Source organism: Thermobia domestica, chromosome 18 (genome assembly GCF_964235325.1).
Source record: "Thermobia domestica chromosome 18, izTheDome1.hap1.1, whole genome shotgun sequence".
Classification (NCBI taxonomy): Eukaryota; Metazoa; Arthropoda; class Insecta; order Zygentoma; family Lepismatidae; genus Thermobia; species Thermobia domestica.
The window spans coordinates 142,782,339-142,801,333 of record NC_137471.1 but is presented as its reverse complement, the minus strand read 5'-3'; the positions used below and the strand labels follow the sequence as shown (position 1 = coordinate 142,801,333).

The following is an 18,995-nucleotide window of genomic DNA, read 5'->3' as shown; positions in this document are numbered from 1 at the left end:
CTACTTCATATTTTAAATGAGAATTGATATAAGTAATGTCAGGTATTTAGTCAGCATTTCCACATTTTTAGTCAGTAAAGTTTACCCTACAGCTAGTTTGCAGCCCTAAGTATATTATGTATATAATATACTGCATCCATTGTTATTTATTTACTTCCTTAAATTATTGTTGCACTTATCTGTTCAGAGACAATGAGTAAAATAAGAGGAAAGACTTCTTTCAAAGGTAAGTGAGAGAACAATAAATTCAAATTGGAATTGGCTTCAGAGGTTAGAAAATGATAACTATAATGGGTATTGCTCTTTGTGGATGACAAGTTTTGATACTAGCAACATGAGACAGGCACGTAGCCAGGATTTCGTAATAGGGGGGGGTCCGAGACATGAAATATTGTGGTTATCCACACCAGAGTTCGATTATTCTAAACTATTTTACTGGAACATATATTGGTTCGTTTAGTCAGGATTTCGTAATGAAAGGGGAGGGGGGCAGTATGATATGAAATATTGTGGTTAGCACATAATGGGCTTGATCACTGTTTGTTAGGACAATAAAATGAGGACATGATAGTAAGTATTTTAGTAACAAACTATGAAGAAATGTCGAATAAAAGAATATTAAAAAGATTTTAAAAGATTTTACAATATCTACGATCCTTCTTCTGTTCATCCAAATATAACAATTTTCCTTTCATTATGACCTCAACTATTTTTTAAAAAGTATGTATCCAGTAATGTCTTGTAAAATATTTTACAATACTTGCGCTCCTTTCTCTATTGAATCAAATGTTAACGGAACTTTCTTCCACATAACTTTTTGTTTTTAATATGCGTCAAATATTGTCTGTCCCAAATGACAAGTTAAAGGAGCAGTTGAAAACCGTTTCTAAAATAACATGTTTAATACTACAGAAAAGCGATGATGAAAAATTATTTTTATTTTTAGCTTTTTATTTTTAACGCTGACTCTTTCTATTTCTCGTTTCTTTTTGTTTTATCCTTCCTTATTTTTTATTTGTGGTCTCGAAGGGGGGGGGGGTCCGGACCCCCCGGACCCACCCCTTGGCTACGTGCCTGCATGAGATGTCTTCAGTTCGATCTCATGCCAAAAGCAAAAAGCATATTGAAAGAGTAAATTCTTAAAATTTGAGCAAAAAACTGTTTCACATCTGCTAAAGAAGCAACTATAGACTCTGTTCCTGTAAATGCTACTGCATCAACAACAACTCTTTTCCGGTGAAAACTGAACTTCATGAAGTGTGAACTTCAGTTGTTAATAACGAACATACTTGTGTTATTGATAACAGGATCACAACATTCAATACTTTTGTTACACCTAGAAATACTCTTAACAATTTTATCATCAAGGATGAAGTTACTACTGCAGAAATATTGTGGGCAATTAATCAAGTTATGACGACCCTTCTTCTGCTAGAAGTTTGGCATTTGTAGTTTGGCTTTTTAAAGTGATGTTTCTCGGCAAAATTGCGAAGCAGTTCAAGATGGACAAGGATAAACTTGGATACCTTGGATACTTATATATGGACTGTGCCCGTACTTTTAAAAACAGTTGATAAATGTGGTTAAAGAGTGTCCTATCTTCTGTATTTCTTTTCATAAAATTTTAAATTCTATCGCTCAGAAGGGTCAAATGGATATAGTTTTAGATTTTGGGAGGAACAAGATATCTTATGTCCACATTTTTAGGTCATGCTACTGTTGAGGATCTTCTGATGGCATTCTTGAAAACTTGAAAGACACTGGTTTGGACACGAAAAAGATGCTGAAAATATCAATGGACGGGTCGAATGTAAACCTGAAGTTTTTGAACGACCTAAAGAAGTAAAGATGATGACCTAAAGATGATTCAACTTCAGATCCGAAGTTGTTGAACTGGTTCGTGCTTCTTGCATGCTATTTACGGTGCATTAAAACGGCAAATAACAATTTCGAATGGTACAATCTGCGGCAAAAAACCTGCAACATGAGGATGTAAGTTTATTGTGAAACTACGCCTAACAGCACAGGGAATGAACATAACGTCTAAGTGGAACGAATCACGCCAGGATAAACCTCGGCCTCCTCCCGTGCACACTTATTTTAGAGCAAAAGACTTCGTCATTTCACAATAAACTTATATGTTCATGTTGCAGGTTTTTTGCCGCGGATTGTACATTCACAGATTTTTGCGCTGTCTGTATTACTTCTTCAAGAACTACCCAAGTTGATGTGCAGATTATAAACGCATAACAGGGTCACATCTCTTTCTTATGAAGTTTTGCTCTATCAAATGCATCGAAAATTCAAAAGTTATTGAAAGAGCTTTGGAAATGCTTTCACATATTAAGAAGTATGTTGATGCTTTAATAATAATAATAATAATAATAATAATAATAATAATAATAATAATAATAATAATAATAATAATAATAATAATAATAATAATAATAATAAACTTCCTGCATCAGAAAACTTTGTAATTATAAAACCTTTTGTAAGAAATGACCTGCTCCCAGCGCAGTTAGAATTCATGCGTTCTGTTTCTCTTGAACTAGAACTACCTCCAAATATCAGAGTAATGATTCTCTTTTGCCTTTTATGATTCACTGATCTGAATTCACTATGCTTCGACACCTGTTAGCAAGAATTGTAAAGAATCAGGTTTTGGAATCGGCAGATACTAGTGAGAAGCTTCTCTAAATTGATTTGAAGAAGACAGAATACCTGAAGACCTTCCGTTCTATTGACATTGGATTTGCAGGCTAAGCAGCTTTAAAAGGTAAGGTAGTAAAAGATGGGAAAGTTGTTGAGTTCTATAGTGACTATAGAAAATTCCTCGTTGATATATACGTGAAGATTTTTGTAAAAACCCTCTTGCTTTCAAGTTTGTTAGAGGTGCCAACTGCTTCAATCCTGCAATTATGACCAATTAGTCTGTTAAGACCTGCAGGGTAACTGGTGCATTAGAAGTTCTTGTTGAGGTAAATTAATTATCTAGTATGGAAGCTCACACTGCAAAACGAGACTACTTAGATTTCTCATCAAAGGAAGAAGTAACGAAGTATCTCAACAACTTTGATCCCAAAACTGATCGATTGGACCATCCTAAGCTACGCCTATTTTCAACACAATGTTTTCAAAGAACTGATCCACTTCACACATAAATGTAATGGTTTTGTTTCACGCCAACGCTGCTATTGAAGCCATAAACAAAGAATGCCTAGTAGAGAATCTTCATGAAAATAACTTGATTATACAGCGTATTGCATATGATGCAGTATCTACAGTTGTGGAGTATCAGCTATTAGTGTTCCGAAGATGATGATCCATGCATCAACATTGACAAATGATGCTTTAGAAATGTACAAACGAAGTGTAGATAATAACACAGCCAAAAGAAAGTTAGCAGTAGAAGAAATAAAACAATTAGAAGTGAAGAAAAGATGTATTATGCAGAGTGCTAAGGATAAAACAGAAGAACTGGAGAATGAGGTGAGGTGAAAAGACTGAAAAAGATAGTCTTAAATGCGTGTACCTTGTGAGTGTAAGATATAATCATTGTGAATTAATAATTCAGAAATTTGTTATAAAATGTATACTATAAACTATATAGCATAGAACATAAAATTTTGTGTTACATATTTTATAAAGCATATAAACTACTGTGTACATGCTAATATATTAAAGTTTTATCTGTGTTGCATATAGAGTGGATGATTTCATATATGTATATGTCTGCCTTATGACTTATTATTTAGAACAAGTTTTTACTTAAAATAAGCCTGGTACAGCATCCACTGAAGAACTATTTACTTGCACAGTATGTGTTGTGATACTCTTTCTTTGGCTGTGTTTATTGGATGTAAGTGTTAACGAAGTGATGTACGTAACCAAAAATGCATTGTCACTTAGAAGCTGTGATATTAGCACTATTCAAGTATATTTTGTGTATTATATCATTGTGAATTAAAAATGAACAGTTATATATGAAGCTATAATTTATAAAACGATTTTCATCATTTATGTAAAACTGGTAATTTGTCAACCATACTTTTTTGTAATTGTTTTAGAAATATTAGTCTTAGAAACAATTTTAAATTCATTGAGATTGTAAATTTTTCCAAAACAAGAGTTGTATACATTTTGTAATTAGACATTTAAAGCAATGGATGGAGTGAGGGACTGTGCGGGGAATTGGGAGCCCCTTTAAAAATGTTAAAAAATAATTTGTATTTTTTTTTTTAAAAAAAATCGAGATTAACTAAGGCTAATTAAAAATAAAATATTCTTTTCTTGGGAAAACAATTACAAACCTGAAATTATCAAGAGTATGATTATTCCTAAAGGACTTTAAAAAAAAATCCTTGTATTAGGTACTGGAATTTTGTTGCTAATTATACTGAATATACTGGAAATATACTTGAATTTTGAAAATGCAACTCAGTAGACACCTTGTTCAGGGATTATAGGATTGTAATGAAGAGACCGGAGACATGAGCATGTATGTATAGTGACTATTTAAGAGAATAGGTGTGAATGGGGCTTCTGATTGGCTGAGGAAAATGGTGGCTTCTGATTGGCTGAGGAATGCCGGCTCCTCATTGGCTATTTTTGTTGTGGCTACGAGAAATGGCTTTATTGAATCTGTTTTGTTCCTGAAAATTGCCCATTGAGACTGTTCCTTACCCGTGAGATGGCTTTCTTTATTCTTCTGTCCCAAAACATGCTGGACTTGGCTACTGTGGTGGTATTTGTAAAATCAATTGTTTGTCCAAGCTCTAGGCTATGCTCTGCTAGTCTTGATTTTTCGGGTTGCTGAAGTCTTTTGTAGCTGTTGTGTCCATTGCATCGTTCTTCTACTGTACGTCCAGCCTGTCCTATGTATGCTGTGCCACATTCACATGATATGCGGTATACATCAGGAATATGCAGGTGAAGGTCGTTCCGTGTTTCTTGTTCACAGAGCTCATAGCGGATCAATTTTTTAACTAAAAGTTACTTTCTTCAAGTTGGTCACTAAAAGATACTTTTTTTTAAAGTTTGTCACTAAAAGTTATTTTTGGGGGGGTAAAGTCATATTTTCGTGTAATTTATGTTTTGCATTGGCAGTTTTCCAAGAAAAATGTTATAAAAATAAATGGAAAAAGGCAAAAACTTATGCTTTTTTCCATTTCACATAAATATGCATTTTTTTCATTTCACATAGACTAAGTTTATGTGAAAATATGAATATCTCTTAGTATAGTTCTTGTTACTGCTTTTTTATTTCATTTTGTGTACAACTGCATTTTTAGTTAACATTTGTAATTTATTTTAAAAGTTCATAATAAGGGTATATACATAATCCTCATTATTTTCTTTTATCTTATTGTGTTAAAGGAGAATGACATATTACCTGTTTACTTTTCACGGTATGCGAAATGTTGGTAGAAACCATACCTATGTTTACCAATCATATGGTACCAAGACAAAATTTGTAACAAACCAATTGTACAAAAACAAAATTTTATTACCAGTTGATGGTAATTTAGACGATATGTATTAATTACATTACTTTAATTTTGTATTATTGGACATAATGAAAATATAGAAATTTGACCTTACCCTATTCAGACCAAAGTTGAAATACAAAACCCTGCAAAGTATGTAATTAACAATGAATCTCTAAACACAAGTAATCCAATTTTTTTTTATTAGCTGACAAACTTAAGTAAAATAATTTTTAATCTTAACATGTTAAAATATTACAAATTTCAACTATAATCGAGCCGGTCCTATTTTGGTTGCATAAAAAAAAATATAAAATTCAATTTATGCCTAAGTTTGGCATCAAGGTTTAAAGTTAATTTTTGATGAGATTTTGGTCACTTTTTCATGTGCTTTTGGTCATTTTTCAACTATTTAAAAGAGAACAGACCACTATGAGCCCTGTGTTCACCTATAGCCCACGCTTCACATCCGTACAGAACTACATTCCACACATTATGTTTTCTCAGATCTTTATATTTCCAGCCAGAAGCGTTTAGTTATCTTCAAACGCCTATGTAGCTTGACCTCTTCCTAATTTTAACTTTTGTTTGCTTCTATTCTCGGTTGTTATTTCGTTTCCTAGTAAATAGAGTTCCTGTACTTCTTCCACCAGATAATGCATTGTAATCTTCATTTATCTTCTGTTTTCTTTTCATCATCTCATAACTTTTCCTTTACTGTTATTAATTTGTACATTAAATATAGTGCTTAACGTCTGTATTCCATAGATTTTCTCCTATAGATATTCTAATTATTTTTTGATCTCTGCTTCAGTACTCAGGCATTCGAAAAGAAAACAATTGTGAAGTAGATTTGGCGTTTAGATATTAATGGAAGGAGGAGACAACCGATTTAAACTTATTTTTACACACCAAATTCTCTGTAGGTGTTAATTCAATAAAAAGTGATTTGACTGGACCGCGACTCGAATTCGGAATCTCCAGCATATCGTACCGATGCGTTAACCGCTACGCCACCAGCCCGTTTCCCAGAACAGTCAAATACTCTCTGACTGTTACAGTCGGTGCCTCACAATCGTCAAAAGGTGTTTTCAATATATCGACTGAATCGTTCAAGCACAGCAGCTAAGCTGTGGTACAAGCCATGTTGTCTGGAGTGGATAGCACCGAGTGCAGGAATGAGAGAGTATTTGGCTGTTCTGGGAAGCGGACTGGGTGGCATAGTGTTCAGTCAAACAACTTTTTTCATTCTTTGTAAGTTATTGGCGCTTAAATGTCCGTTAAGTATATTAAATACGTCATAACAGAAATCTGCTGTTGCTCACGTGGACCTAGGTTTTCTTGATTTAAAAAAATGTAGAAAAATCTACAACATAACAGCAAAATTCTTTGAAATTGACCCAGAAAATTAACAGAAAAATCTTTTAAACAGTGGAATTTTTTATTAAATATTTGCACAAAAAATTACAAAATCCTCAAATGTATATGTGAATTATTTAACCAGAAAATTATGTAAGATATAATCATGTGATTAAAAAAAAAAAAAAAAAACCACGACGATACTATAGGCATTTTCGCTAAATACTTCGTCAGATGAATCGTTTAACGAAAATGCTTATAATGAGTGTGTGTGATTGTGTTTTGATTATTTTATGGTAGATAATTCATTTTCTACTTCCGTTTTGGGGATTCTTTATTCTCGCTATATCTAGACTGGCGGTAACGCATTTAACCCTTTTAGATTCTTTGGCAGAAACGCCATGCCACTCATACACATCATAAATTATCATCACGTAAAAACTGTATGTGCTTGCTTCAAAGTCTTTTTTTCTTTTCTGCTTGTCTTATGTCTACAGGTATAATGCTACAACAAATACCTGTATGTCTGTAGGTATACAACGGTGTACCTGTATGTCTACAGGTATAACGGAAAATGTATTTTCTGTTCTTTGCGTTCGACGATATAGAGTGATGACGTCAGTTCAGGTTTGGCCTTGAAACCAAGACACGTGTTTTGGGTTAGCCTCGAAATATTTCTGTCTTTCCTTCCCAATCTTGTAAGGAGAAGAGAGTTTATCAGTATTATTTATGGATATTTTAGGTTCTCAGTTCATGCGCACACATTAAAAAATTAACGTGACCTATCAATGTTGAGAAAAGAATATTACAACCTACTAAAGGATTGCAATATTTAGGAATTAATGTTGACCTAATAGTCAATACCATTGCACTGGATGAAAAATATCTTGATATTGTTCATTCATGTCCTTGGTCTCTTTTATTACGTTCGAAATGACCAAGACAGGTACTTGTAGGATACATGTTTGGATCACGTCTGTATGCAACATGTCATTTCCATTGGCCTATGCTATTTTGCACTAAAAGGTTTTTTTTTTTTTTTTTTTTTTTTTTTTTAAACATATCTTATTAACATGCTAGCAAATGTAAATTAATCGAAGTTCCAACGTGCCCAGCACCTTCTTCTCAGCACTGCCCTCACACCTCGTGAACTGATGCTTCACCACCTGGTTTTCATTGGTTGAGGATAGTGTGAGGATCGAGCCGCTCGCTCGTGAGGCCTCATCTGCTTTATTGTTTTCAGTGTTTACAAACATTACTTCATAATTGTACGCTTGGTATATCATATGTGCAATTGGGAATAAGTACCATACTCGGCGAATTCTCTTATTAAATCACTAAACTACCGCTTGATAATCACAAAATATTCGAACTGACATAGGGTAATACAATAATATAGCGAAAGACACAGCCATGAACTCAGTTACAAAAGTTGGGAACGGCCGTAGTCCTCTCTATTGAAACAAAATATTGCCAAACGCATCAATCGCAGCCATACTAGTTGGCGTAGCGTCAGTAAAGATAACAAAAGTGAAATGAGAAGGCTGACACCAAATTGGCTAAGGATGTGCTTTTATATTTGCTAGGATGTTAATATGTAAAATCTCATTAACCTTATCACACTTGCGCATATGTTAAGGTGTAATTTGAGTGTGATGGTATAGTAGAAAGATAAGAGTGCTATTAGTGGATTCGATTCTCCGATGTCCTTTGCATTGTAAAACATAATTGACAAATAGTTTTTTTTTTTCCTTGTAACTATTCTAAATATAGCAACGAAACTTCACACATACATTACATATAGACTATAGTATTTTTCAGAGCAGATTATATTCGGGTACCTGTTCATTATTAAAACAGCTTATTACGTTCAATATGGTTCCCAGCCTCGAGTGTTGATGCCGAGAGATTCTTTTTTAAGTGTAATATGATTGTTACTGACAGGAGAACAAACTTAAAAGAAGAACTGGTAATGTCTTGATGGTAATGCATGAACTGGTAATGCATATTATCCTTTAACTAAGGTTTAAATTTTTGCATTAATTTCTATATTTCAGTAAATTCTTCAGTATCTTCATTTTTGTATTAGATAGGTATACACCTTACCACCAAAAATATACTTTTTACAAGTTCCATATTTAAACCAAAAAAAAACTTGTGCTACATTTATAAAGTAAATGCGTCATAAATGCGAAAATTGTGATAATTAATTCTACAAAATATCAAAATTGTTGCGAAAAATCTACGTCTCTACTCAGAGCAATATGATGAATGTAGTTGTGTATGTGAATCCGCTGTGTGTGGATCACAGTCTGTTTCTGTAATGCTAGCAAATATCCACTGAGCAGTCAAGTGACTTTGAGTGTGACACTATAATGGTGTTACGATAAGCCGAGTCTTTCCGCAGAATAGCTGTTCACGTGGTATTGTATGTGTCAATGTCTCATCGATGTTCTACGCAGTGGGAGATCAAGAGTTCCCACAGCTGAGCCCGAGTACCTCGACGAGGAGCGCCCGGACAGAAGAATCATAAAACAGAAGACCCCGTAACTCAGGATGCACACTAACTTTGAAAGTCACGGAAACTAAATTAAGTCAGGGATAGTCAGAGAAATCTTTTATATTTTACAGAAAGTCAAGTATTTTTTTAGCTGCCCACAGAAGATATAAAGAATAACTAGAAGAATTAAAACAAATTCAGAAAGATGACAAGTAAACAGGTGAAAAACTAAAATTATCTTAAGAAATAAAGGATCTCAAGGAATGCCGAAAAATTTAAAACATTATTCACAACAAATTTAAAGATTGAAAGAAATTTAAGATTTGAAATAAAAGAAATAAATTAAATTTTAAAAAAATAAAATACTGCAGAAAAAAAAAAGAATCTTCTTGTTTGTTCATAAACAAAGAGATAAGCCAAATTTGATGCATATTGACTTATGTTTATAAGTGTTTTCAGAATCTTTTCAGAATCCCGAGATATTAAAGATATCGTTAGTGTGTATTTGTACTTTTTGGTACTATTTTATTGTATTCGGAATACTAGAAGTTTCATTCATAAAGATTTAGAGAAAGAAAGTAAACTTATACTGTATGTAATGTTCTTGTTTGTTCATAAACAAAGAGATAAGCCAAATTTGATGCATATTGACTTATGTTTATAAGTGTTTTCAGAATCTTTTCAGAATCCCGAGATATTAAAGATATCGTTAGTGTGTATTTGTACTTTTTGGTACTATTTTATTGTATTCGGAATACTAGAAGTTTCATTCATAAAGATTTAGAGAAAGAAAGTAAACTTATACTGTATGTAAGAAGTAAAAAAGAGAGCGTTGGTCGACTTTGGGGAAGCTGAAGGCCACTTAAAAATATATATTTTGTAAACTTATCCATAAATGATAGTGTTCTCGAGTCAAAGAAAACTTTCTTACTCATTGACAGACATGAAAAATCAGAGAAATCGATACCAGATTTTCAGTGTGAACCCTGTCCACTGATAGAACAGCGACGTCCACTTTGGAAGACCCTCTCGCACTATTTCTTCTCTACCTGCTCGTTGGAGGTTCTTGAGAGACTGCAGTGCCAAGGCAAACGGAGCGGGATATTCAGCTATGAGAATCATTTCTGTCACGGACACATTGACAGCCGTATATATCCGTAGAAGTTTAGAGTGAGTGAGGAAAACCACTGTGTATTCGCACTCTCATATATGACCCAAAACTGGTTTCAAGTGCGGGGGCTCAATAAGCTATACATTCCATTTGATATATATATATATATTAATCAAGATCTCCTTGATAAATCGTGGCGCAAACTAATTGACACTTCCCCAAAGTAAAAGCAATATCATAATCTGGGAAACATACTTGATTATCATAGCATTATTTGGCAAGATTTATTTCTTCCTACCATCTTCCTCTTTCTCTTTTCAACCATAGGTTGGTGGGCAACATGGAATTTTAAAACTTCCTCTCCCTTGGGAGAGCTGTTTTATATTTTGATAAGGTCTCTTCTTCGCAGTGGTGTATTTACGATTTTGTTTCGAGGAAGGGCTTTGCTAATTTTAGTCCTGGATATGTGAAAATTCTGCAAGATATTTTATTTACTTTAATGTAGTAAATAAAATTTGGGGGGAAGGGCTTAAGCCCGGAAGTGCTCTAAATACGCCACTGCTTCTTCATTTTTGATCCTTGGTCTTCCTCTTCCTGGTTTTTCTTCTGTCTTTCATGATCTTCATGATCTTTCGTCCTTCATTAGCTTCCTTTAGTACGTTTTCATTCATTTTTCCTTTCGGTCCATGATATGCGCAGCATTCTGCACCAACACCACATTTCAAATGCTTCCAGCTTGGATTTTTTTTAGCTTTTCTCAATGTGCACGTCTCTGATCCGTAAAGCACCACGCTCCATACCAAAGTCTTGATAAGTCTCTTCCTATTTTATGTATGGATATTTCTCTACTATTTCTTCAATATACTATTTCTTCAATGTAGTGTTGCACTTCAGGGCATATTATAGTTGATTCTTCATACAATTCTTAGTTAACTTTTTTAACCTGGCTTCTTGTCATTTTACATTTGATAATTAAAACCGCATAATGCCGTCGAAATAATCGAGAAACATATAATCGAAGGTAATTCTTTCGCAATTTTGCTTGCTTCCAAAATAGTCATTTACAGCGTGTTTCAAAACAACCTCGGCAACGTTTGGAAGCTGATTTCTGACACCAAGATAAATAAAAAGTGTAGACCAACCTTGGTACACAAATGCTTCCTTTCGGAGTTAAAGACTGGCGGAAACATGAAAAAATGTACTTTTATAGTTCCAAAACTATAGGACTTACCATAGTCACGTCAAGACTTCACTTAGGAACTAGTATGTGCCCTATCCAGATATCCAAGTTTCATAATCCTGAAGTACTTCTGCAACAATTTTTATAGAGTTAGTTAGTGCGTACTTCACATTATATGCCCGTAGCCAAACTCCCTCTATAAAAATTGTTGCGTGAGTACCTTAGGATTGTGAAATATGTATTTTTGGATAGCGTACATATTAATTTGTAAGTGAAGTCTTGACCCGACTACGGTAGGTCCCATAGTATTGGAGCTATGGGTCTTTCAAGTTCGTTTTTTCATGTTTCCGAGAGTCTATAACTCCGAAAGGAAGCATTTGCACACCCAGGTTGGTCTATACTTTTTGTCTTATCTTAGTGTCTGGAATCACCTCCCAAACGTTGTCGATGTTGTTTTGAAACACGCTGTATAAATTTTGAATATTCTCTATTTATAGTGTTATACACTTCAAAGTATTCCATGGATGTAGACTTTTCATATTATAATTTGACTTTTTTAACCTTGTATATTTAAAGATTTGCATTTTGTTTACTTACATTTATGTGTTAATTTTATTTATAGCAAAATCAAATCATTCATCTTCACTTGAAAAGAATGCAAACCTGGCAAGATCAAAGTCGAATCAAAACGTAGAGCGTGCTAAAGATGTTACATGCGAAGAGTATTATTCCTCTGATGGTAAGAAAGTGTAATTTTTAAGCATAATTAATGCCAAGTAAATAATGAAACATTGTGGGGTAATTGGTGGTAATAAGTTGCAGTGTGCATAAAACACACTTTAAACATATGAACTCACCTAAACGATATTCTGTTTATAAGATTTATTCCCAACTCTTTGTATTACTTCTCTTCTTTGTCACCTTTCAAAGAACAGTTAGATATGTAACCCTCACATAGGGAGTGTATTTAGTTAGTATAATAATAATAATAATAATAATAATAATAATAATAATAATAATAATAATAATAATAATAATAATAATAATAATAATTTGTTTATTTGTACTTTACAACCGGATTCTAAGAAATTAAAACTTAATTTTAATATTAATGATGGACAAAAATTGACAATATTTGAAAATACAGGGTGACCAGAAAGTTCCATTATCCCTTGATAAATGCTAATATACGTTTCTCTGTTACCCCTTAGTAGTAAATGCTAATGCAAGTTTTCCCATTATGCTCTCGCGAATATCTTACGAAAGTCTTTCCTGGGCGTTGAATTTATCGTGGTACGATAATCTCTTACGATACCACTGCCAAACTGACAGAAGCTGTGAAACAAGCTTTCACTCAAGTTACACGTGCAATGTTCCTTAAAATGCCGCACAGAACCTCGCGGCGTATTATCCTTTGTCAAGAGAATGACGGTCGACGGACTAATCCTTTGTACACTTAATATTTCCTATCTCAATAAAACTTCTCAAAAGCATTGTCGTTCATCTCATTCAGTTCTTTCCATGTAGTTATTTACGTACGTCTAATGGTTTATATTACTTATTTTCAAGGGTAACAGGACTTTGTGGTCACCCTATATAAAACAACAACAAAAAAAACTACAATAATAAACATTCTGATAATAAAAAGAATACAATCATACTCTTTCGTCAAAATACACAGGGTTTGAATACAGATAAACAACTTCAATTAGTTAAATGATCCTTACAAAGGTGTTGATATTATATGCATAACAGAACATTGGCATAGAGATGACGAGATACAATATATTGTAATTCCAAACTTTACCTGTTCAGCAAGACACTGTAGAACAAATCTCTTATGCAGTGTATCATGCATTTTGTAAAGAAAAATGAAATGAAAGATAAAAAGTTTGACAAATTCAATGAAGAGAAAGAGTTTGAATGTAGTACAAAAGAGATACGTTTCCAAATATATATATATATGGTATTTGTGTATATAGGACGTCAGACAGTAGTATTAACATATTTATCAACAATTTAGATAAAATACTGGAGTATTTTCATGGTAAGAAATACATGTCAATTATTGTAGGTGATTTGAACGTAAATTTTTTGAATGGAAAACTCAATGAAGATTTTGAATCTTTATTTCAAACACACAATTTAATTCCCACAATTTCAAATTACCAACAAGAATAACAAAAAAAGAAGGAGAAGAAGAAGAAAGAAAGAAAGAAAAAGAAAAAAGAAAAAAAGAAAAATCAGTATCGAGTATAGACGAAATTTTGGAAACCCATTAAGCATAAATTATGAATCAGAAGTTATAAATACAAGCTTTTAAGATCATGAAGCACAAATCGTAAAAATAATCATTTTTAAATAAGCAACTCTAATAAACGTGGAAACAAATGAAATGCATATAATAACAAGGCGTCTTAGTTCCATTAGTATTAGTTATTTTACTTATTTACTTAGCCTAGAGACGTGGGATAATATTTATGAGCTAACCAACGTAGATGATGTATTTGAGATAAATACAAGATACTGTAAGACATAACTGAAATTGCATTTCCAATAATATATATATATATATATATATATATATATATATATATATATATATATATATATATATATATATATATATATATATATATATATATTTACTGAAAACAAAAAAGAAAAATGGACGACACTTGAAATTTTTAAAGCAAACATATTAAATATACAGTTAAATAAAATTAGAAAGTGTCACCCTACTAGAATAAATGAAATCGATTATAAACACAAAAATGATTACAAAAAATGTTGAAAATAACGAAACAAATTATAATAGTAGGATGATTCTTCAGTCACACAATAAGTCACAGGCAGTATGGAAAGTAATTAAAGAAGAGCTTAATACAAAAAAGTAGCATAATCCATGAGGGTATAAATGTGACAAATCCAAAACGCATAGCAAATATCATTTAACAAATATGTTAGAAATGTAGGGCAAACTCTTATTTAAAAAAAAAAAAAAAAAAAAAAAAAAAAAAAAAAAAAAAAAACAACTAGAAAACCTAACTTAAAAAAAAAATAAAAATGAAAAAGTGTGAGAAATCGATATTTTTAAAACAGGTAACAGAAAGTGAAAAAGTTATTATAATAAAACAAATGAAAAATTTGTACTCGGCTGGGACGGATGAAATATCTCACAATTTTATGAAAAGTTGTTATATGTTATCTGTCAGATATTTCACTCTCAACAGGAACTTTTCCTGATCTAAAAATTAGTAAAATTAAGCCGTTACATAAGAAAGATAAACGAAGTGAAATAGAATACTATAGATTGATTTCATTGCTACCAATAAAATTCTGAAGAAAATAATTTTTAATCGGATAATGAAATGCATTTAAATATAGACCTACTCTATTTTATTCAACGTACAACATGGTTTCTTGAAAGGTAAATCCACCGAGACAGTAATTTTTAATTGTTTCTTCTTAAAACCTGAAAGAAGCTATTGGATAGGGAAGAATTATGTGCAGGAATATTTTTAGATCTAGCAAAAGCTTTTGATTTAGTAAATCACCGTACATTTCTAAAGAAAGTTCATTGCTATGATATCAGAGGTCTTGCAAATAAATAATTTGAGTCATACATTAAAAATCGGATGCAAGTAACTAAAATCTTACGAAAAGTTAACAACAAAAATAAAAAATGTGTAACGAGTGCAAAAAGTTAAAAAGCAGGGAGAACCGCAAGGATCAATACTGAGACCACTTCTCTTTCTTCTATATATGATTTTTCTGAAAATATTAACAGTTCGTGTGCGACTTGTATGCAGATGATACGAATGTAATAGTGACTTGGGAAAGAGGAAGGCGATTAGCTTCAAATTGCCAACTGGCAATGAACCAACTTTATAGTTGGATGAATAAAAATGTGCTTATTATTAATACTAATAAAATATTTTCCTTAAATTTTCACAATGTTAAAAATAATCAAACTATTACAATAAAAATAGATGATAAAACAATTAAAAATGTAGAAACTGTTACCTTTCTCGTTGTAAAAATATTTAATAAATTCAGTTGGTAGCCTCATATATAACATATAAGAACTAACTTAAGCAAACTGTGTTATGTAGTTAGATGTGTAAGAGATAAGATCAATTTAAAAATAGCTAAGTGTGTATATATTTCTCAAATTTTCATTCTATAATAAAGTATGGGTTAAGGTTTTGTTAAGGTACTCCCAAAAGTCTTGTCATCTTTAGACTACAGAAGAAAGTGGTAAGGGTACTAGCAGGCAGAAATATTTTTAAAGAACTTAAAATAATGACTGTTTCTTCGATGTATTTGTTGAAATATATTAAATATATGAATAAGATAGTAACGAATTTGTTGTCAACAAAGATATACCCAGTTAAAATACAAGAAGTAAAGAAGATTCACTTGCATACATACAGAGCAAATATATATAATACATCAATCTTGCATAAAAGTACTCTATTATATAATTGCATCCACCATCTTTAAAAATCAGATTTCTATAAATAACTTTAGAATCAAATTTAGAAAGTATTTGATAGAACAATTCTTTTACTGTATTGAAGAATATATTCAAAATAATTCGTATATGTAAATATAAAATGTATAATAAGGTGTATTCATGAATTTAGAGTACTCTAAATGTAATACAAACATATATGTTTATGTATATATTTCAAACTGATATGTCCAATTTAGTTCTGAGACAGTTAACGGATGCAATAAATGGATGAATGAATTAATTAATGAATAAACGATTTGTGCAGATAGCTCTAATAGTTCTTTTGTTATTGCTTTTTGCAAGTACTTTCTTTTTACACACACAGGTTCTCAAACTGTAGTCTCCAGTGAATTCGAGTTTATGAAGAAAATGAAGCAGAAGCCACGTTACAGCCACAAACATCAGTGTAGCAACTCACAATGTAAGAGACATCTTTTGTGTCTTAAGTTTTGGCATTGAAGTAGAACCAGATCACGAGGTATACTCAAGACGTTTTCCTCATGTTCAGTCTCAGAACCTCAAAGGCTCAGTCCCCTTTCCTTGTAATCACAAAACAGCATCGATGTGTCCTTCCACGTCCCCCTATGTCCGAAACTTGCTGAAGGAACTGAAACTCGTGTGAAATAAAAGGTACGGGTCACTGTACTAATCTTGCTTGCTCCTATTCCTTAAACTAAATCGTGTTATGTTGCAGATGATGCCAGAGACACAAATAGGCTAGTTGTCGCCTGGAGCAAGAATTCGCGTTAGCGCCTAGAGCAGTTTTCGAGAAAATCGCTTTTTTTTATTTTCACCCTTATTTCTGTAGGTAGGAAGGAAATTCAAATATTATAAAAATGTTTTCCCTGAAAAATCTTAAGTTCAAAATTTAATGTGGATACGTTAAACGGTAGAGGCCTCTAGTCGAGTGATACTTACATCGTGAAGAACGGACAAACAAACGTCCAGAAATATCTTTTTCGGCATGTTGAGGCCATGTCCGTTCAAACTGAAATTCGACCTTTCTTTTTTTCTTTCTTTTTAATGGTTACCATACTTTCTTCTTTCCATTTGGGGCTCAACAGTAATAAATAAATAAATAAATAAATAAAAAGTCACGGAATATTGAAAGCTCATTTCAACCTAACACGGGTGAGAACATGGTTGTCATTTTTATTTTAAATTTACTAGTTTGTAACGTTAATCTACTGCTTAATTTTCACAAACTTAAAAAAAATGACTGAATGAAAGTTCACGACCTCCATACACACACTCACACACTCCTCATATATATATATATATAGATATAGATAGATAGATAGATAGATAGATACAGGGTGTAACAAAAAGGTACGGCAAAATTTCAAGGGTAGATTCCTTATGGGTAGACAGCGAAAAAGTTCATACGACTATATGTCGGGAAACTCATCGTTAGAGAGTTAAGGTCACTGAGCCACCTGACGGTGTGAAATAGTCACATTTTGGTGCCCATCAATGTGATTCAATTTAAATCTCAATAACCCATCCGTAATTAAGCTAGAAAGATAATTTTATCATCAATGTATTCCTGAAGGACGAAGCTTTCCGCCGATATGCATTTTATGTATGTGGGGGATGCCATGGCGGACAAGAGACGATAAAGTACGTGCTTTTTCGTTTTTTGCATCAGGATTGTGATAATGGCACTCCTTCCTCCTTGGGGGTACACTCATAAAAATTGGTATATTAAGCAATAAGATAGCTCAGTATATGGTAATAGCCTGTATGTGTATTTGTTGCTTATATGGGGGGAGAAGAAGGAGGACAAACTCGGCCAAATTTTTGAGTCTCAGTTTGAAAATTATATTTATTTTCAGGGCGGCTCCATTTAAGACTTCTACGCAACAAGTACGCAAACAGGGTATTACGATATACTGGACTGCTTCGTATAACAAATTTTATAAGTGTGCCCCCAAGGAAGAAGAAATTTCATCCCCAAAATTCTGATGCAAAAAAAAAAGAAAGAAAAAGAAAGAAAGAAAGAAAGAAAAGAAAGGAAAAACGAAAAAGTATGTACTTTACCCTCCCCCGTCCGCCGTGGTACCCCTCACATACATAAAATACATATCGGCGGAAAGCCTCGTCATTCAGAGATACATAGATACCGAAATTGTCTTCCTAGCTTAATTAGGGTCTGAGTTATTGAGGTTTAAATTGAGTCACATTGAGGGAAGACCAGAATGTGACTATTTCACACCTTAGATGTCTCAATGGCTGTAACTCTGTAACGATGCATTTCCCAACATAAGGTCATATGAACTTTTTTGCTTGTCTGTCCATAAGGAATTCGCCCCTGAAATTTTGCCGTGCCTTTTTGTTACACCCTGTATATCAGCGTTTTATTTAAACGGTATCGCATCGCAGTTTGCAACACAAAATCTTAGAAATGCGATGCAAACGAAAAATTGTATCGCAAAATGCGATGCATCTATGATCATTATTTATTATTGAAGGGGATATTTTTGCAACGGAAAACAGTATATAATTGTCTTTTCTTTAGAACAGAACGGGTCTCTTTACATCTTACATATAATTAAAGTTCAATGATTAATCCCCACGGAAACCCGACGTTTTCCTTTCGGCGTCTGTTAGGCTCTAAGAATAACATCTACTACTGACAACGAACCGAATTATTGGAAATTGATCGGTGAATTGACCACAGAGACCATATTCTCTTCCATATTTTACTCTATCTGTAAAGGCAATGGCTCAATGGACTCTGGAAATCAAAACTTTGAGTTTACTTTTCGTAATCTAGATTACTAGCTAAAACACGGGACCTTAAAGATATTCTTTATTTCTCTCCTATTCTTTCGTAT

At 32.8% G+C, this 18,995-nt stretch overlaps 1 protein-coding gene across 4 annotated transcripts in view; it reads left to right on the top strand.

The window, feature by feature from the left end:
• LOC145674890 (uncharacterized) overlaps positions 1–18,995 on the top strand; it is a 148,805-nt gene that overhangs the window by 31,804 nt on the left and 98,006 nt on the right. For 3 of the 4 annotated variants that reach the window (XR_014129053.1, XM_081745140.1, XM_081745139.1), the window contains exons 6-7: positions 12,262–12,378; positions 16,484–16,579. Coding sequence is in view for 3 of the 4 variants with exons in the window: in XM_081745140.1 (XP_081601266.1) it covers positions 12,262–12,378; positions 16,484–16,579 (213 nt within the window). In the remaining variant the exon portion in view is untranslated. The remainder of the gene's footprint in view (positions 1–12,261; positions 12,379–16,483; positions 16,580–18,995) is intronic. The other variant, XM_081745141.1, reaches the window with a different exon arrangement.